Source organism: Glossina fuscipes, unplaced genomic scaffold (assembly GCF_014805625.2).
Source record: "Glossina fuscipes isolate IAEA_lab_2018 unplaced genomic scaffold, Yale_Gfus_2 263, whole genome shotgun sequence".
NCBI classification, from domain to species: Eukaryota; Metazoa; Arthropoda; class Insecta; order Diptera; family Glossinidae; genus Glossina; species Glossina fuscipes.
Genome location: NW_023998606.1, coordinates 417374 through 439176, shown reverse-complemented (window position 1 = coordinate 439176; position 21803 = coordinate 417374). Strand labels below are relative to the sequence as shown.

The following is a 21803-nucleotide window of genomic DNA, read 5'->3' as shown; positions in this document are numbered from 1 at the left end:
CCTCTGACTAACTTTTTCCTTTTTATACCCTGCACCATTTGTGGTAGTTTTATGTATTTTTGTGTTCAAACTGCTGTTCGGAATTTTTGAGATATTTTGATGGAATTTGCTGCATAGATTAGTTCCTGATAGTAATTAAAACAAGAAAGTAAAGACATTATAGCCGGCCGACCGTTATATACCCTACATCACATCGTCTAACACAATTTTTATTATTATTATAGAACACAAAAATTATCTCTTGATTCTGCATAAAAGCATATTTTTCATGTCCGTATTTACGGGTAAGCGGTCCGAAAACGCAACTTAATGTAATGCAAGTTTCATCCTTTCATAGGACAGACAGGCAGACCGACAGGCTTAGATCAATTCAATGATTCTAAATCGATCCGTATAATAAAAAAGATGATCCATCTTACATTCGACCGCATTAAATTAATACACTCTGTACCAAAAGTGGTGTAGGGTATAATTAAGGGGATGGAGCTGCCTCCAACATCAGCAAGTATTTATAGTGGACGTATGCACTGATTTGTTGATGTCTTTTTATATGAATCCCAACAGGACATCAGATATTGGTAGTGCTAAAGAATTCCGGTAGGTATGGGGATATAGGAATTGAGCATAAAAAAATTTTTCCTTTCGCTAAATGTATATGTATATGTATAAAAAAATATTCAAATTTACCTTAGACCAGTTTCGCCAACCAGTTGGCGTTCAGTTTCCACCAGACCAGTAACGCACGTTGCTACGGCCATCATAAAGTTGGCCAATCCAAAACTAGCATGTATAGGTACCATGGCAGATCGGCAGGAATAAGTGCGATTCTCACAACATAATAAAACCAGGAAGCTAAAAAGTGCAAAACCTTTACGTAAGACAATCGCTTTTTATGTAGTGATGTAGTTACTTACCTAAAAAACCCAACAATAAATTGCACAGCAAACATTGCCATTGTTATCAAACCTAACCAGGTATGCAAGCTGTAAAAGTGCGGCTTTGGTGGCTCTACTAAATTATGGGATTCAAATACTGCTAGGAAAGCCATAACAATACATGGTATAGCACAAGCATGGAACAACATATGAGTCAATTTCACATACAAATGTTTTATACAACGACACAAACGATATAAAAGTATTGCTATAGAGCAAGCACGTGCATATCAATTAAAAAAAACTCCCAATTATTTTTATACTATTCTTACAAAATCCGGAAAATGTTACACATCCTGCCACCATCAGCACTGGATGCAAATTAAACTGCAGTTGCGGGCTATCAGCCCAAGCAAAGCCTCCACGATAAAATATGACCCAGAATAACGTCAAGACCAAAACACCTATCAGCAAAACGGTTGATAGTATAACAATAAGCAAATACTCAAACCACGAGCAGCAATTCCAAGCATTTTCAGAATCTTCTTCGTAGCGTCTGGAATGAGATAAAATTTTTCTTTTTGTTAATTAAAAAGTAGTTGTCAGTTCTAAAATCTTCGTAAACATATTACGGGCCATGACGCATAGCGCCTTTTAACTCCTTTATAAAATCATCTTGTTTTGAGTCTTCATGTTTGTGTGAAAGGAAGCCCTGTAAACTTCGCGGAAAAGGTCTCAAAAATGACATTATTTTTTGAGATAAAACTGACGAAGAGAAAATTTGGTTTCAAATATTTTCCGATTGTTTTGATTTTTTTTTGTCTGCCATACTTTTTTACCTACAAAGCACTAGCTCAGTTTGACGAAACTCAAACGTTCAAATTTATTTAATGTTGTCTTATCTCAAGCGATATTTCAGTTAAAGAGTATTTATAATTTAATTATGTAATTATTCTTTCAACTATTTGTATTTAGGGTACCACAAATTTACAGAATCTACGCCAAAAATTGCCTAAATTTGTTCTTCAATTGCTATTAACAGGCTTTTCCTATTTTGCGTTTCAAAATGTTTTGCACAATGTTTCTTTTGAAAGAACCTTAAAAAGTAACGATTAAAAATTTTTCTATGCAGTTTAGTTAACTTTTAGTTGAAGAAAGGTAAGATGTTATTTTAAGACAACAACAACCTTTAGTATAATTAAAAAAGGAACAATGTGGTATTAATGAGGGTTTAATGAATTGAGAAATATGGGAGAAATGTGATAATATTTACTTTGCGCAATAATTTTTTGCAAAATAAAAACAGCTGAGCGGAGAATTAAGTTATTAAACTCAGAATTTTTAAGAATATAGTCGAAAAAATTTGTCTTAATATGTTTATCAAATTTCTCAAATGAAGATATATTATCTGCCTAAAAGAGGGTTATTTTAATATTATTATCAAATAAATGAAAGCGGAGAGTAGAATGCGTAAAGCATGTTCGCATTTTTTGCTTGCACCAGTTGATTTGTAGCGCCCGCCGTAGGAAAAAAAACTGCTTATGCATACTAAATGAACTTTTGCTCATTTGTGGATACCTTGGATACCTTTTACGTAAAGCCACACAAACGTATGCAGATCTACAGAAGCATATTCGCTCTTGACCTACCGTAATTTTAAGTCGATGGGATCGTGTCTTGTAGGTCAACTCTTCTGCATTTCCGAATCTCGAACGAAGTACGAAAGCGAAACGTTTGACGTTAATTTGTGTTTGATATTCATAAATGAAATTTGAAAGCAATCGTCAGTCGTCAAAATTCTTTAACAAATAATGGCGAAGGAAAGAAGTTGTTTAAAACGACGGACGACGGAAAGATGTTGGGAAATAAATGTATCTAATTCTCTTAATGTTAGGTTTTTTTTAAATTTTTGTATTTGAATAAAAAAACGTTATTAAATGTAAAAATAATAGAACATAAGTTTGCTTTTTCGATTTTTTAATATTTAATTTCCGTCTTTTTTAGTTTTTATTTTTGTTTTCTTTAACGCTTTTAAACATTAGCTTCGAATAATTGAAATGTTCCCACAGCAAAAACTTGATACGATGATAAATTTAAATTAATTTAAACTTGCACTTAGTGATATATAAATAATTTAATGCAGATTTTGCTAATTCGTTTTTTGACGGTACTCAATGTTCTTATTCCCAATAAAACAGTGCTTTAAGAAAGGATCACGGTTCTTTGTTAGAACTCAAAAGAACTTCGTCCAAAAATTTTTAAAAAATTGAAGATAACATAATAAAAAAACGTTCTCTTCAGTTTGTGTTGCAATAAATTAACTACAAATTTTAAAATTTGTCCAATACTTGTCTTTTTTAATTAATGTTAGCAGATTGTAATCAAGCAAACAACGCTTCTTCAACGCCTGAAGATTTTCGAGGAAATTATTGATAATGACCATGCCTTATAAATATGTGAAAAATTTTTCATTGAAATATTCCATACGTAGCTACGTCATTACAGGCAGGAAACGAATAGAAAGGCAAATGGATGAAGTTATTAACGAATGGCTGGACGGGCTAACGAAGCATTGGATGAAAATTCGAAAGAAGGGAAGATCACATAAACATAGAAAGTAAATGATTACAAACACTTGCGTAAACTTATCACATGAGTAAAACAATTCCTTCATATTGCTGCACTCGGAAATTTGTTAGCACTAATCAAGAAATGTTATATTATATTAATTAAAGTTTCTTTATTTTTTTATGATTTTTCTTGTGATTTGATGCGTTAATAAGTTAAGTTTTACACATCCACCTCAATTTTATTTTAAAGAAAACAGTACCTCCGCCTTTCTTGATTTCTAAACTTCACTAAAAAAAGTCACAAAAAATAGAGAATGTGTGGATTTATATTATAAAAACGATATCAGTTCTCATTTGCATTACTGTTCGACGCAACTACCACGGATTATTGGAGTTTGAATGCAACGTATATATTAAAATAAAGATATATAAATGAATCCGTAACACTAATACACGGACACTCACACAAGCGCATGTATAAACGCAAATATATATATATATATATATATATAAACTCTATTTCTGTCCTGTTTTCCTTTTATATTTGTTTTGAATGTAACCACTGAGTACGCGTTCGTAATTCAATATATAAAATCGTTTTTGGTTTCAATAGAACTTCGTGCGTTTATTTCTTACGTTGGCGTTTCTCTTTCCAACGTCTTTCTAAAAAGTTACCACTCTTTCTTTCTCTGCCTTTCTCTCGCTCTCTTTCTCTCTCCCACTCTGTCTGTCTCTCTCTCTCTCTCTCAATCTCTGATTTTTCCAGTCAGATGCTGACAGCATCTGTATAGGTACAGTAATATAATTAAGTAGTAACATTGTAAAATATCTAAAATTTACTTTCCTATGCTTATTGCCTTAATTACATTTTCAATAATTCAGAAAACATTATTGCACAAATCGCTCCTTATTGGGAACTTTACCCTTTAAGTATACGAGGTTCAATGCATTTTCCGCGTCGTCTGCAATGTGTATAAACGCAAACATTTGTGCATGAAAAGGTGTCGTCAGTACCCTCAAAACAATTGTGAACCTTGACGGAAACCTGTTAACAAACAACGCAAACATTTTTTACCGCATTTACACGTATCGCAAGTGAGTGATGCTGCAAAAAAAACGTGAAAAAAGCGGCGTTGTTTTCTTGCACTCATTGTATTACCCATCATTATACTAAGATGCAATTTGTTCGTAGTTAACTAATGTTTTAAAATATTTTGGCTGTACGCCAAGCTTTAATATATCTTACGCGCGGTGAGCAGACCAGTTCAGATTGTTATTTATTTGCAAGATATATACATAAATGAACACAAAATTGCTTGTTGTGGTCATAAAGAGTGAAACGTAATGTCGTACGACTACACATATAAGTCCGCTGATTAAAGCGCATAGTTCAATGACCTTCCGAAAAACGACTGCGTTTCATAGAAGAAAGAGTGGTCAAGTGCTGCAAGTGTATCTTGAGTACCGCATCCAGTGCCTAATATTATCTTATGTTATATACTAAAATTAAAAATTTAATTACTTATGTATGCAGTAAACTATGCTTTAGGAAATGAAAGTTACTTGAGAAAACCAACTAAAAGTATTCAAGTAATCAAAATTTGTTTTGAATGTAAATCTTAAATACCATTGATCTACAATTCAATATTTTCTTCACCCGCCAAAAATGGTATTGAAAAAATCAAAGCACCAGAAATGTTAAAAACAATTAAAACAACACCTATCCTAAAGCCTAATCAACTGAATTCCCCAGAAGCACCAGCTCTCAACTCTAGTCCACAAATTACAATTTGTAATGAATCCAATCTTTCATCCCTTAATCAACCTTCAGTTTCAAATTATTCACGTGTGCCCACTCGTTGCACTTCAAATCTTAGCAACCACATAAGCATAGATTATGCTGCTGGTAAGATGAAATTATTCACGCAAAATTTCTATAGCGGCATTTTCGACGGAGACGCTGACATATCAATATAACCCACCTACCACTCCTTTTTCATGTCATTACAATTAAATAAAGTTTCTAAATTCTACAAAGGAACATTAAGGGACTTATTAATAATTTTGATAGACCCCGTACACTCATAAGTGATTTAAATCCCACCTTTATATTCCTTCGAAAGACCCATTGTAGAAGTTGCTTTAATCCAATTACACCCGTATCATGTACTGGATACTTTACGAATGCTGATCAAAATTCATATTCCAAACAAGGAGTTGATGTTTTTATAAAATCAAATATACCTTACAAACCCGTTAATTTAAGCTCATACAAGCCATAGCGATACAAATAATCTTAAACATAAAATTTACATTGCTTTCGCTCTATATCCCACCGTCGCAATCGTTTTGTCAGCAAGAACTCTATAATTTATTCGATTTTAGCAAGGGTGAATTTCATACAGTACGTTGCTTGGAAAAGCCATGCTCACATTGACAGCGTTGCTTATCTTACTAAAAAACATGTTTTAAACAAGATTGACTATCCTTTGATAATTTATGGCGATAGATCCAAATGTAATATCAACATCCTTAAAATGGTCTATCACCAAGCCGTCAGAGCAAGTTGCTATGTTTTTTTGACGACGCCCATCAACATTATTATAATTGAAAAAAGATGAGTGAAAAACTAAAATAGTCCCCAAGTTTCTTAATTCAAGCAAATCTATTCTCGGTGAAGATGTAAGAAGGATTATTACTGCCAAGAAAATTCGAAAGTCACCATCCGCAATTGACTATTGTCTGTACCTCGCAAAGGAATTGGACATTCCCTTAAAAATTTTCCGGTATTTTGGTGTTAAACCTCCGTGGGTTTTGAAAGACTACTCTTTTGACATTTCGCTGTCTATGCACAAGAAAGATATTACGTCTTCAATAATTTAATAACTGAAAAAACCCAAGAATTGGAGAGTAACTTTTGGAATCTTTTATACATAGACGTCTCAAAATCTTCCGGCCTGCCACCTGCTTGTGCCGTGGTAGATGCTTCAGGACAGGTTCTTCTCAAGCAGATATTTCGCGAAAGTGCTTCAACTCTCATAACAGAAGCTGCGAAGCTTTCCCATAAAGACAAACTCAAAACCGTCATTGTTCCTGAGTTTGTCTGTATTAAGACCCTATACGAAATCCTTCGACTTCGAGATGGAGCATTATCAACAAATTAAGGAATAGCATTGCAACAACCGGCGAAAAAATTAAATTACTTTATGTAGCAAGTCATATCGGTTTTTTGAGAGATGGGCAAGCTGATCGAGCGGCGAAGTATGCTGCTTCTGCAACTCTAATTATGGATGATGTTATGGAAAAATTGGGTCTTCGAAGATATATTGGCAGAAAAATTAAAGAGAATATTATAGAAGGAAATCTACAATCTGTGTGACTGCCTTAACATTTCCTGGGTTAGAAGTATTGCATTTGGAACCACTAATCCTATGGACATCATAAAATCAGCTACAGAACAGAATATCAATACAATACTTTATTAAATCTTTTGCATTCGATGTACTTTTAGAAATTAGAGCCGATAGCATGCGTTGCTACTGCTCAATGTCTTTTTCTTTTAGTCTAAGAATTTATGTTATTAGTCTAAAATTATAATAATAATAATAATAATCACCAATAAAATTTTTAGCAATGAGGATTCTAAGATATATTTGGCCAGCATCCACAAATCCGGATGCTTCATTTCTCGAATAGGAAATGCAGAGGATACATAACGTTCTATCTATTTGCGACTACATACGTATGGATACAGTTTAGTATCATCAATCACGGTTGACAATAACGGCACTGATAAGTGTGTTAAACGCAAAGTTAATGCAAGTGTTATGTGATTATTAGGTACTTGCATTAAAAGTGTGGGGAAATATATAATATTAGTTTGGGGAAAAAGAAATCCATTATTTTTATACGAATTTCAAGACTTTATTTAACATGCTTCGGATTGTCCGATTCGGGTCAAATATACACCGTTTTGTTGTACGATTTGTTGCCATTTTAAAGGTAACTACAAAATGCATCTCTCATAGAAGTCCTGGTCTCTATTTGCAAAAAACTCTAGTAGTCGATTTTCACAATTCTCCCTAGATTCCAATTTTTTATCAATAAAGAAATTTTGCAATGCAAGAAAAATATGATAATCGCTTGGTGCCAAGTCCGGACTGTATGGTGGATGCATTAAAACTTCCCAACCAAGCTCCCGAAGTTTCTGGCGAGTCACTGTAGATGTGTGTGGCCTAGCGTTGTCCTGGTGGAACACGACACCTCTCCTGTTGGCCAATTCTGGCCGTTTCTGGTCAATCGCTATCTTCAAACGGTCCAGTTGTTGATAGCAGAGATCAGAATTTAGCGTTTAGCCATATGGAAGCAACTCATGATAAATAATCCCCTTCCAGTCCCACCAAATGCATTGCAAAACCTTCCTGGCCGTTTGAGGTGCTTCACCGCTCTTTGACCACGATCGTTTTCGCACAGGGAACCATAAACACCATTCACAATTTTAGCCGCCTGGCTTGCATTTTCGCCTTTGTCAAAGAAAAACAGTAAAATATACCGAATTTTCTCTTTGTTCATTTTTAACACCCTGTAACTCACAACTGAATGCACCAAACAAAAAACAGCAAAAGAATTTTTTTTACTGCGAAATGTCACCTTTCCAACGAGCATAAATCTGAAATTGTTTGATCGATACTTTACGAGAAATCTATCAGTGCAGCCATCTACCGAAAAAATAATGGATTTCTTTTTCCCCAAACTAATAATATCATCACGCTTGTGCGAGTTACTATCGAATAATTTTGCAGCAAAAAACTAGTAGTGTTTTTGTCGCATAGTAAAATATGAATAAACAAGTCGATAAGAACGATGTCAAATTCATATAAAATTAATATTTCCAGCTTGTCTTCATTTGCAGCATACATATGGTTCTTTTAATTTGCAAAGCGATAATAGTGAATGCAACGTAAATAAAAATACTAAGTGACTGAGTAATGAACGGATTAAATTTACTAAACAAGTTTCTAAAATATAAATAATTACCTTTTTATCTAAATATTTTTTTAGGGAGCCAAGCGTTCCACAATTTTTTTGCTTTCTTTTCATGAATTTTTCCATATCTTTTCCATTTCTTTTTGCGTCGCTATTCCCTTTATAATAATACATGTTTTTTGTTTACGGTTTGAATGACGGCTTTCATCCATAAAGAAAAAGCTTGGCACCGTTTATAAGCCGATTCTGTATAGTGTTGATTTTATCGTGCATAGAATTACATTTGTACTTCGAATTCAATGTAGAACTCCTCAAAAACGCTAACATAATAACAAGTAAGAACATTATAGTCGGGCAAGGCCGACTATTAAATACCCCGCATCACATTGTTCAGGACAAATCTTTTTTTTATTATAGAACAAAAAATTATATCTTGTTTCCATATATAGGTATAGTTTTCGTGTCCGTTTAAGGAAACGCGGGCTCAAAACGCATCCTAGCCTTGTACATATACAGTCCTTACTTAGGGTAGGATCCAAGGATCCAAAAAAGGACGGTCCAAATTTTGGAGAGGTAATTTTTGTTTGAAATTACTATACTATTATGGGTCAACTTCCACGTTAAACTTTTCTGCTCTACAGGATCAGTTTTTGCGAAAGTCGTTATTAGGATGGCATCTAAAAAATAGGCTGAGATGATCAAAATTTGGCACAGTTAATTTTTTTATGTTCAAAAACCATTGCGAAAGAATTTTCATCGTGAAGCATTGAAAGACGAAGAAAAAATTACAGCTTTTTTTTTATATACTTCAGTTTTCGCTATATGAAAAGGGTTAAAAAATTGCACCAGCCGATGCAAAGTTTTCATACCAATGGCGAAATACTACTACTTAACGACTTTTGCCGAAAAATTTTGAAAATTACAATTTTTCTCTGAACAGGACGTTATGTGGGGTGTGGTCAAAAAAGTGGACCGATCTGAACCATTTTCAATAGAGTTTTTGCTTCTTTTATTGCTATTGCAAAAAGAAATGACATCGGAAAGTTGCTGATGGTACAAAAAATTATGTACAAACACAAATGAAACCAACTGTAGCAAGTACGGTATGCACAATATTAATGTAGGTCGGCTGCGTAAGTTTCCTGTTAGAAAATCTTCGACATCGCCACTTACGAATGACTTACTTTCCAATAAGTAAGAAAATGCAGACAAAGTCACAAAATATCTAAACAACTTATAAAGTTTAAAAAGAAATTGGTGTTGTGAGTTCTTATTCGACTTAGGCGCAACTAAACCAACTAACCTTTAAAGCCATTGCTATAAAATGAAGCCTGCAATACGCCTCTTTCACACAGAAGCAAGATGGAGACGCGTTTAGGAAAACTGTCTTAGGTATCTCACGTCTGTAAGGTCGATGAATTAGGTAAACCATCTATTCAATCATTTTATCAGACAAAGTGTATTATGTTTAAGAGTGATACGATATTAATCAATTAACATTAGAAATCAACAGCTAATTAGCGAAACCGGGGACTTGATAATATATTGAATAAAGTTGACTTCGCTCTTATTAAGAAAATGTTGTCGACTCGTATGAAGGGATGATTGGTCACAAATTATTTACCGTATATGCCGGCAATGCAAAGAATTGAAACTTTCTTAAAACGTGAACGAAAACAGTGTATTAAACCTTCTTCCGAGCCGGTGCTTTATTAGGAAAAGGGCTTTCAATCAATTGGAAATATTAACTACTTGCTTTAGGAATTGAATTGAGCACTGTTTTCATATTTCTCTCCCTCGTCGAAGTGGGAGTATATGAAATTCTCAATTCACATCATCGACTCAACAAAAAGCTGTTCGAAATAAGAAGGTAACATGGGCAGAAACGCATTTTAGTCACCATGTTGGTAAAAGTTTTGCAAACTAAATATTTTAAAGTATTTTTGAAGCAAAAATAATATTTGTAAAAATTGTTATATATAAATTTATATATAAAGCTTTATTTGTACACTTGCCCATTTTCCACATAATAATCGTATATCTTAAAAAACAAAAATGGTTGTTTACAAGTCGGTTTCATTGCTAATCTAAGTCTAAAGACCATGTGTTTACCGGGTCCCCAGTCATGTAAATAAAACATTTTCTAAGGAAATTCTTTGAATTTATTTCATATTAATATTTAAAAATACTTTAGCTTTCATAACATGTATAATAAATTATTTTGCTCTAGTACTTTAATTGGTATTCTTTAATGGGATTTTGTTAATCAAATTGAAGCTTTTAAACTAGGAAAATAACTTTTTGCTTATAAAAAACCTTTGCATGTGAATCGCTACGTAATAACAATCAAGTCATAATTCAAAAAATTTATTCTTCACATATTTTTCTTTTTGATATTTTTTTTGAAAACAGAGAAAAGAGCCAGGGATTATTTTCATTACTATTGCTGCAGATACGAAAGGTCTCGTTAAGAGTTAATTTATAAGCACGAAATAATGAATTCAATGAATAAATTGGATCTGTAATAAGATGTCAACAGACCAATATTTACATGCAAAGAAGTTTTGTAGTCGTCATCCAAGAAAAGGGGTATACTAGTTTGGCTACACTATTGGTAAAGACCGTAATAATTTTTTATGGTAGAGACTGATCTGAAAAGCTTTGTTTGTTCACCCATATCTAAGCTTCCGTCTGTTTGCCATGCATTATTCTCAAAAGTCTCCATTTGTTACTTCATGCCCCTAAATGTTGTGCAAGATAAGTATTTAATTGAACGCTTCGCAACCATACCCACGATCATCACAACACTTCCCATCTATCGCAGATATTCGTAGAAAACTTATGCAAATACATCTTCGACTCATATAAAACTTTTATAAAGGCATGGCTTCAATTCGACCACTGATACAGCCGATTGTAACGTATCAGAGATACTTTTCAAGCTGAGCACAATTTACGCCCCGTTTTTTTTCATATTTTTATCATTTTCATCACTTACTCTCTTTTTGGGTTCTGTCGAATGAAATGAAAAACACAACTTTATTTTTTTTTTATGCACAAATTAATCTTTTTGCCTGGCTATGCCAAAGTCTACTCTATCTCATTTCAGTGAACGTGCAACCATTCTAAATTTGATTGTGCCTGATATACAATTACTTGGTTTTTTTTTTTTTATATATATACGAGTACAATTTTTCTTCCACACAATTTAAACAACATTAAAATAGTCTATTGCCATTGGTCCAGCGAAGACGAGCAGGGAGCAAAAATAATTTAAAAAAATTTTTTTTTCGTTTTATATGTTACATAGATTTACATCTGGGCAGCAATGCACTATTAAGTACTGTGCAGTTTATGCCTTAAGTTTTATGTAGCTATGTGCATTGGTCAGAGACGCAGATGCAGACTTAAAAACAGCTAGTAAATGTACAAATAATGCTATGAAAACAGTATGTGAAATGAATGAACTTCTACACTGCACTACACATAAACCGGTATAAAAAAAATGTAAAAAGCAATATTCACCTTAAGACGAATCTTTGATATGTACTACCCTTGCCGCGATTCGTAAAAAGTAAAGAGCATTTCGTTATTCGTGAATGTGCCAGTTGACCGTGATGATGGCAATGATGTTGTTATGGTAGGTAGATGCTAAATATTTATACAAAACTTAAGGTAAATGTGCCTGTATACAGTTACATAGTCTGTCAATATATTATTAAAACCAATATTTTCCAATTTCTTCTCTTTGAGTTCCTTCTTCCCAATTTTTAGATTTTACGTTGTCTTCTTTATAACGTACAGCCGGTATATACAAAAAAAAAGTTGAATCTTCCCGTTTTTTGAAGAGCTCCTGTTTTTTTTCTATAGTTTGGACAAAGGCTGGTACCTTCGTATGTAAAAATGCGAACATTGAATAATCCTCTCATTTTTTTTATATAAGCATAAAAAATCTTGCGTAAGCCTAGTTTAAGGCATATACAAGCACTATTATCCTTCAAGGGAAGTATCCAATTTTTTTTTAGAACGATAGTTATCACGGAGCATGTGCAATGTAACATTAAATTATATGTTAAAAATGGAAAAGAGTTGTTGTTTCAATGTATATCGCAATTTAACTGAAAATTTTAAAGATTTAAAGTGTGTTTGAAATAGTTGATATGAAATCTACATTTTAATCGATTCCTGCTTGAATTTGATAGTTATGAAAATCGCAAATGAAAAAAATTGCGCCGAACCTTTTGCAGCCATTCTAGACAATGCGTTAATATTTCACTGACGTAAAGTTTTGGCGATTGGTAAAAGGTGGTTGGTAGGTATCGTCACACTTGGTTCGCGCCTCTGCTAAGGTAATTGATAACTGAACGATATTGAAAAATATCAAATTGATGAGAAAAACTAAACAAAAATATAAAATACAAATATAAACAAAACAAGAAATCATACAGAAATATAATAAAAAATTAAAAAAAAAATTGATTGTTACTATTTACAGAAACAATGCATATAAGATACGAGATTTCGCCAGCAAAATTTGCGCAGCAAAATTGTTATACCCTACACCACTGGTGATACAGTGCATTTTAACTTCGTAAGGTCATATGTAAACACGCAGAACGGCTTAAGATAGACAGCATCATTATCTGAATTGATCTAAGCCTATCTGCCCGTCTAACCGTCTGCCCGCTTAACCGTCTGCCCGTCTGATGTCTGTGTATGTAAATTTTTGTTCAAGCTACAAGTGGCAATTTTTGAGATATTTTAATGAGAGGTTTGGCCCAAGGACGAACGCTATTGAAAATGGTTCAGATCGGTCCAATTGTTTGGATCCCACCCTAATAACAGTTTTCGCGAAAAATTCCTTGTTAAGTAGAAAAGTCAGTTTTAATGTGTGGTGATCGAAATTGACGTATAATATTATAGTAATTTCATATAAAAATGAACTCTGCAAAACTTGGACCATCTACCTATTTTTGGATTCTACCCTATGTAAGGATTAAACTTGTACTACATTAGGTTGCTTTTTGGGCCCGCTTCCCCATAAATATGCACATGAAAAATATGCCTTTATACACCTTTATATAGAAACAAGATACAATTTGTGTGCTCTGTAATAAAAATAAGAATTGTGTTAGACAATGTGGTGTAAGGTATTTAAGGATCGGCCTTGCCCGAGTATGTGTTTTGACTTAATTTTAATTAAGTATTGAAATTAGAACTTTACTCACGATGTTGTAGTACCACCACGCGGCATTTTGTTTAGATGGCAATCACGCATTTACACAACTTTAAAAATATCTAAGACAATTGAACGCTTGCACAAAACGAATTCTCTAAGAATGTTTTTCTTATGTACAGGATAGTATAAAATTAGCCACGCAGCGTCAGTGCATATAAAATTATTTGTTTAGCTTTTCTTTTAACAACTAGCAACAGAATTTTAAATAGGAATTATGTACATATTATGTCGCGTGCAGTAATTTTTTCTTTTTTCTCTTAGTTTAATTTAATCTCGCTAATTTATTTCCCAGTTTTTCTCTTTTAATCTATTTACGTAACAACTCATTCTTTGTCGTTAGTATGTTTTCTCATCTTGTGTGACGTGAAAGGATTTTTGAGATAATGTAGTACATCCATTCCTCTCCGTCCATTGGGTTTAAAAAAAAAAGTTTCTTATTTGGATATCCGTATTATATCCTACTTGTCTAACTCTACAAATAATGTTTTTCACCTATTGCGTTAATGCCACAGAGTAGGGGTTGAGAGTGTAGGTGGCTTTTAGCGGGTGAAAGGCACGCACTTTAAAAGAGGCTGGCACTGGATGTTTTCGCACCTCCAAAAAACAGAAACACATTGCGTTAGAGCTACATTTAAAAGCAAATAAACGGGGAATAATCTAATCGAACTTTCTGTGAATGTTATTAGGAGGAAAAGGGCACTTCCTCAAGCAATCCTATAGCTCTACAAGAGTCGTTATTAAAGAATCCCGATTATGAATAGCACTTAAATTACTTTGAAATCGAAAACCTGGAAGGTAAAGAAGAACAAACAATTGACATGACAGCCAAATTACCCTGAACTGTGACTCAGAAATCGAAGTATGTTTTATTTCATTGTCTAAAATAGCTTGGAAATAAACAATAGCGCATATTATCATTTTAATAACGAATCACACAAAGTTTGAAAATTAGAAGTTAATTTAGATACCTGGCAAGCAAGGCACGCATTTTGTGGAGTGTTGATCTGATCATATTTAAAGAATACGATACCGCATTTTGTGTAGTGTTCATCTGATCATATTTAAAGAATACGATACCGAGATAAAATTAGAGGTATCATTTAGATTTTTGCAGGACGCCCTGAACGGACGCACTGGCTAAGTTTTATGAAAATAAAATTTCTCGAAGTACGGTCAGGATAGAGAAATTAATCTCTAATAAGATAGACGAGCCAGTAGCACCATTTATTAACTTACCTAAGAGCGAAACACCTAGGAATACCAAAACCTAAACCTGAAACTAGAACTAAAAGCAATCTCTTTCCATACGGCGCCAAGGAGACCAGCGAATCCCACCTCAAATTTCTAAGGTCGATAGCGGCAGAATTTTTAAGAGTAACTCTATTGAATCAACGTAACACCCATCGGAAGGAGCCCACCAACCAAGTGTTGGTCGCATCAAACTCGTTTGCAATCTCGTTGTTATCAGTCGTCAAACTTATTGGACAAACATCTAATAAAACCAAACACTGAAGGCCTTTGTTAATAGACAGCTCAATGTGCAGATTAAAACGTTACCTTTGGTCAGATAAAACCCCTAAATCCACGAACCAATCGGATTGTAGAAAACAGGGGAGCGATTTCGAGGTAAACGACAACTTAACATCATCCGCCTACATTTAATCACCGACGGAAGATCACTAATGTACAAAAGAAATAGCACGCATGTACTAAGTTACTTAAGTTATTTAAAATGGAATTTCTATTAAAGGCGGCAGTCAGAACGGATAACATATCACCGAGCACGAAAACAAAAACTCTTTTAGCGATTAAAGTTGTAAGCTAAGAACATAAAAAAAAAGTCTAAAGTTCGAAGTACGTGGTATAAGTGTGGTCCAAAAGTCGAGATTTACTTACCCAAGATAAAAATATCTTTCTTCCATAGAATTCTACGAAAACACAATAAAGATAAAGTGCTTACTTCTTTTTTTACTGGCATTTCCATATGCAGACCTACAGAATCATATTCCCTCTTGACCTACCGAAATTCCCAGTCGATATGATCGTATCTTGTAAGTCGGGTTTTCTGCATTTCCGAATCTCGAACGACGTACGAAAGCGAAACTTTTAAAATTTGTCCAATACTTGTCTTTTTTAATTAATGTTAGCAGTTTGTAATCAAGCAAACAACGCTTCTTCAACGCCTGAAGATTTTCGACGAAATTATTGATAATGACCATGTCTTATATATATGTGAAAATTCGAAAGAAGGGAAGATCACATAAACATAGAAAGTATATGATTACAAACGCTTGCGTAAACTTATCACATGAGTAAAACAATTCCTTCATATTGCTGCACTCGAAAATTTTTGAGTACTAACTCAGAAATGGCTTAAGAACCTCTGCTTGAAATGCCTGACTAAATAAATTAAAGCCCAATGATCTGCTTCCCAAAAACTAGGTTACGGATTCTACCAAGTGAATTATTAGCAAAAGCATAGCAATAATATTTACAACAATTTATTATACGCAGTATTGTGTAACCACGATATTGTATTATAGAATACTTACTAAACACACACATGCATATGCATATAACATAGTCTATTAACAATTGACAATACAACAAAAAGCAATTATAGAAAAGGCGAAAGATTACAGAAATTGGAGATATGATCGCAGTTCTAATTAATATAACAAATCTTCATAAGGCTGCTGGTATGTCAAATTTCATGAACTGTATAATGATGTTTTGGGGAAAAAGAGTACCGTTACGAAATAGGGCTGCAAGAAATGCAATCGCGCAAATCAGCCGAAAAATCTATCAAAACTATTTAATTCATTCCATTGTCAATTCATTGCAAAGTAATTTGGTACCATGTAAAACCGATTTAAAATTCTTCAAATGGGAGAGAAACGGAAGCTTTGCAAAGACCATCTGTAAAGTTGACAAAAAGACAAAAAGAGAGATAGATAATAATTTTCATCATTTTATCACCCATAAACCTATACAGTCGTTACTACTACCGGGAGGTATACTAATAGATATGTGAAATTGTTTTTAATATAAGACTGCGAAAGAACGCATAAACCAACAACTAGGTAAGAAAAAGTTACGAGGAATAGAGATACATCAATATACTGACTGATTAAGTAAAGCCAACGAATTCGGTGCAGGCCATAGAATTACTCATCTGAGAGAGACTATAAAATTGCTGCCACGAATCAATTTTGAATTGTTCAGATGTAATGCATGATATACAAATTCAACCGATTGTTTTATTGAATAAAAGTCAATTTGCAAATAATGTCTGTAATTACTTGATATATTGCCTAAACACATATACGTCTTCCTGAAAAGACAGAGAGAGACAGAAGGTAACATTTCTCATCAGAGTAAAACAGTAATAAATCTAAAGTAATCAAGTAGTTAACTGAAGCTTCGTGTAACACGTATGTAACATATGTAATCAATATTTAACACGTCTTCCGCTAAGAGCGATCCATTGCTAATTTGCCAGCAAAATTAAAATAAAGGATGATCAAAAATCTCATATCGAAATTAAAGATAATAATTTCGTACTTAAAATTCAGCTCAGTTATGGAAACCTTAGGACAACAGAAGATATCTTTATCACCCATATACTTTGCATTGCTTTGCAGACACAAGTAACAAAATATTTTTCTTCTCTTGTTTTCCCTTAATTCTTTTGAATTTTTAATGTACACAAACCTCCACGTCTACAGTGATTATCATTTTAAATTAACTTTGTAGCCAAATCTTTTAAAATTATTTTCCCTTTAATTATGCTTTCTGCTGAACTCATCTTGATATAGGGTAACTGAGAAAAATGTATATGATGCAACATAACGAACGCATTCAGTACAAAAGCAACGAAACAAAATGACCCATTTCACTTTATTTTGTACAATTTTCATATTCGAATAACCGGCATAGATTTTAAGTTTTTCCGCACCTAAAGTGTTATGTTATATTAATTAATTTAAAGGAAACTGCGCACTGTCGCTTTTAAATTCTTTGCTATTGACGCGCACTCTTGCAACAATGTTTACAAAATATTTAAATTTTTCTAATATGTATTTTTCGATCACGATAACTTTAAAAAGAAAAATTAAGCAACGATAATGAATATTAATTAAAGTTTCTTTATTTTTTTTTTTTAGATTTTCTTGTGGTTTGACGCTTTAATAAGTTAGGTATTACACATCAACTTTAATTTTATATTAAAAAAACAGTACCTCCGCCTTTCTTGATTTCTTGAAATTCACTAAAAAAAATCACAAAAAACAGAAAATGTATAGCTCTATTTCTTTCTCTCCCTCTCTTTCAGAGACAAGTAAAATATTCGAAAAAATCTCCTCTCAAAGTTAAAATTTTTTTTGGCTTTTACTGAGAATAAAGCTCATTTTTCTTATGCAGAGGCTTCAATAAGTAGAGATTAATAAAATTTAATTTTTGAGCATAAAATTTCGGATGCTAAAAAACACATGTTCGAAGGAAGCGGAATGGTATGCTGATGATGCACAATTTTATCTCTTTTTATCTCTCGCGCTAGCTTGGACTTGTGGACGATCTGTTGCAGCGAAGAAATGAAGACTTTGGTCTTACTATTTTCTGGTCCGATTTTAATAAATTAAAGTTAAATGTAAGCAAAAGCAAAGCCGATAGCAACTTATATTAAAAGGAAGAAGAATAAGCAACCTGCACTAAAAAGCAAGAAGAACAAACAACCTGCACCAAAAGTTCTTTAATATACTTGCATAAACCCTGAGCAGTTTGTATTATATATTGTATATAGGTAGGGCTCTAATTTATTTGTAAAAGGGTATCCCTATCACCCACATCATTTGAGCTTTGCTTTTCATGTCTTTATATCCTACACCAGCTGTGGTATAGGATACATTAAGTTTGGATGGACATATGTAATACGCGATCGATTTAAAATAGACCCACCTTTTTTATACCGATCGATTTAGAAACATTTTCCGTCTGCCCAAGTAAATTTCTGTTCAGGCTACATACAGATCGCAATTTTTGAGATATTTTGAGGAAATTTTATACACTGACGTGCTTCGACCCAAGGACGAACGCTATTCAAAAAAAAGTTTGGATTGCTTTTTCCGATCATTCTTCATGCGACGCCGTATTTTCAAAAGTCGTCATATGGAAAAAAATTCAATTCCTAAAGTTTGCTGACAAAACTTGCTCTGTGATAGCAGCTGGACATTCTCAATTGGTATGAAAAATTTGCTTCAGCTGTGGCACTTGTTTGCACCCTCCCCCATATAACCGTTCCTACGACAACTGAATCTTTATATAGAAGATAGATATAATTTTTAATGTGTTGTGGTAAAAAATTACTTATAATAGTAAATTGACATAGACATTCACCTTCCCGAATTTGGACGATGCAGATCTAGGAGCAGTAGTGCCTTCAGATCGATTCAGTCATGCGGTTTCAACATTCTGAAGAAGTATGAAAATTATTCAATCATTGGATCGCTGCCAAATCAATAACGTTGCCAGAGAGAAGGGGGAAAGTTGTAGAAAATATTTGGATCAACATATATTCTATTCATTTTCTTAATAAATGTCATTTTCAAGTGAAAAAATGGCCAAAATATGAAAGCACCTAACATTTATAGTGCTTTTGCCTTAGCGATGGAAATCGTGTACATAAGGAAATTTCTGAAATTAGATTTCGAAATGACTTATTACAGCAACAGATTGAATGGGCTTCGCCTTTTCGCTCATCCTATAACCATCGCGAAGTTCGATTATTTGGAAAAGATGAAGCACTTTCTGAAGCAATTGGTGGATTGTGCTCCTCTTCAACTTCGCTCAAGTGGACATTTGAACATTACATTTATATCTTTCATTTATTTTATAATTGGAAACGTATGGTAAGGAAATCACTTTTTTTCAACTTTTCACAACTTTGCGATTGTGTTGTCTTTTATCAACTGCCAATTCGAGAAGATTTTCAAAAACTGTTTGATTAATTTTGATTTTTATCCACCTCAATTCGCAAGCATCTGAGAGTAATGAAATGAGCGGGCCTGAAAACCACTTCGATTCGCAGTCATCTGAGAGTAATTTAAATGAGCGGGCCTGAAAACCACCTCGATTCGCAGCCATATAAGAGTAATTTAAATGAGCGAGACTGAAATCCACTTCTTACAATGTTTTTGTTCTTCTTTAGTTTATTCTTGTAGCTGAACTTTGCTTACAGGTTTAACTTTTCCATTAACAAATCTTCAGTTGCTGACATACTTCTGAAAAAAGAAATGAGCACGAAGATAGCATCCCATCATATTAATAATCAAATTTATCTACCTTCATAGGGTAGAAAGAGTCTAGTATTAAAACTATTCAAATGTTTTTGGGTTTTAAGCAAACGGAAACGAAATCCCTTCTTATAACATGCATATGCAAACGTTGCTTTGGCTGATTTTAGTTTTTCTTCGCACGAGTTAAAAAATGTTAAAAAAGAGTGTAATTATTGCATCTTTTCAATAAAATATTTTTATTTATTTTTCCCGGGCCGGTGAATATGCATGGCACGACCAACATTCCCGATTCGTTCTCTTAACTCATCATCAATATTGATCAGAATCTCCTCGAGAACTCTCCGCATTTCTCGAATCTCTTTTGAGCACTTCGCTTTATTTCAGCAGTGGCATAAATTATGTGCATTTTATATTCATTTTCAAATTTCTTTTCACACTCGAAAACTAATTCTAGTATAAGAGCAACACTCTTTTTCGTGTTGTATATTAGCGATTTCGAATTTGGTGCCATATGAGAGTAATTAAAACAGCGACTTCGAATTTGGTGTCATATGAGAGCACGTTCGAATTTGGTGCAATATAGGAGTAATTAAATGAGCGGGTCTGAATTTGTTTACAATTGAGACAGAATAGAAAAAACGAGTTTGAATTTGGAAGCATTTGAGAGTAATAGAATTAGCGCGAAGAGCTAATTTACTTTGCCGTACATTTCTTATGGATGCCCTGAAAAAATGCTGAGAATATAAAATTCAATTTCTGAGCGTAAAATTTACTTTGTTGCAAACAATAGCACGTGCATGGCAAATGTAAACAAAAATTAGAATTTGCAACAACAACCATGCACGGGACAAACTTTACAAGAACAATCTCACTTAAAAAAACTTTAAAAATATTGGTTTTTTTAACAGGGCTGTAATAAAACTTTCATACCTTTTTGCAAACTTTTTTGCCAAACGTATATTATAGCTTAGAAGTTTGATAAATATTCCTTTTAGGTTTTTGATAAAGAATTCAATTCATTAATCTAAAATTAAAATAATAATAATAATAAAAATATAAAAATTATTTTAAATCTTTTTACTTTGTTGCTTATTATTACAATAAAATGTATCCCAATCATCTATCCAATCTGATTTCCTAATTGAATGTTATTATTATTATTATTATAAACTTAGCCAGAGAATAAATTCTAAGACTAAAAGTCTTAGAACACTAAGGCTTTCGGCTTTCTACCGCACTTGAGATTTGAACCCACGACCACTGAAGTTGCTAGTCGAGACTCTTGCCTACTCGACCACTCAAGCGGATGAAAATTGAATGTTATTTATGTTACTTATACTGAAGACGATGATGGTACTATTTTGCAATAATATTCTGTGCAAGCCCAAAGTTCTAGGTTCCCACGTAAGTAAAGCTTTCACGCCTTCTCAAATCTGCGCTCATTTACTTCTCCTTTAAATTGCCAGAATTCGAAGTTTTGTCACAAAAATATTTTTCGACATTCACGATTTTTTTTGATATTTTCTGATTTAACCAACTCTACGTTCAGCTTCATTGGTGTTCATAAAATCTCTTTTAAAATGGACAAATCGGAAAGCTAGTTATAAAAGCGAATATATTACATTTCCGATAGTAATGATTTTAAAGATTAGTAATAATAATAATAATAACAATAATAATATTGATGACAACGATAATAAATAATACTCGTAATCAACAGTTGTTATATATATTAGTTTGGGGAAAAAGAAATCCATTCTTTTTATATGAATTCCAGGACTTTATTTAACATGCTTCGGATTGTCCGATTTGGGTCAAATATGCACCGTTTTGTTGTATG

At 33.2% G+C, this 21803-nt stretch overlaps 1 protein-coding gene across 5 annotated transcripts in view; it reads right to left on the bottom strand.

Annotated features, from left to right (window-relative positions):
- LOC119642862 (cytochrome b561) overlaps positions 1–21803 on the bottom strand; it is a 41974-nt gene that overhangs the window by 1071 nt on the left and 19100 nt on the right. The window contains exons 1-5 of one of the 5 annotated variants that reach the window (XM_038042164.1): positions 17385–17733; positions 16973–17004; positions 1208–1431; positions 915–1143; positions 688–852 (exon numbers count right to left, since the gene is read on the bottom strand). In XM_038042164.1, the coding sequence (XP_037898092.1) occupies positions 688–852; positions 915–1143; positions 1208–1431; positions 16973–17004; positions 17385–17408 (674 nt within the window). In that variant the 5' untranslated portion in view covers positions 17409–17733. Of the gene's footprint in view, positions 1–687; positions 853–914; positions 1144–1207; positions 1453–1507; positions 1639–13659; positions 13892–16972; positions 17005–17384; positions 17734–21803 lie in introns of those variants that run through there. The other 4 variants (XM_038042165.1, XM_038042166.1, XM_038042162.1 and 1 more) reach the window with 4 other exon arrangements.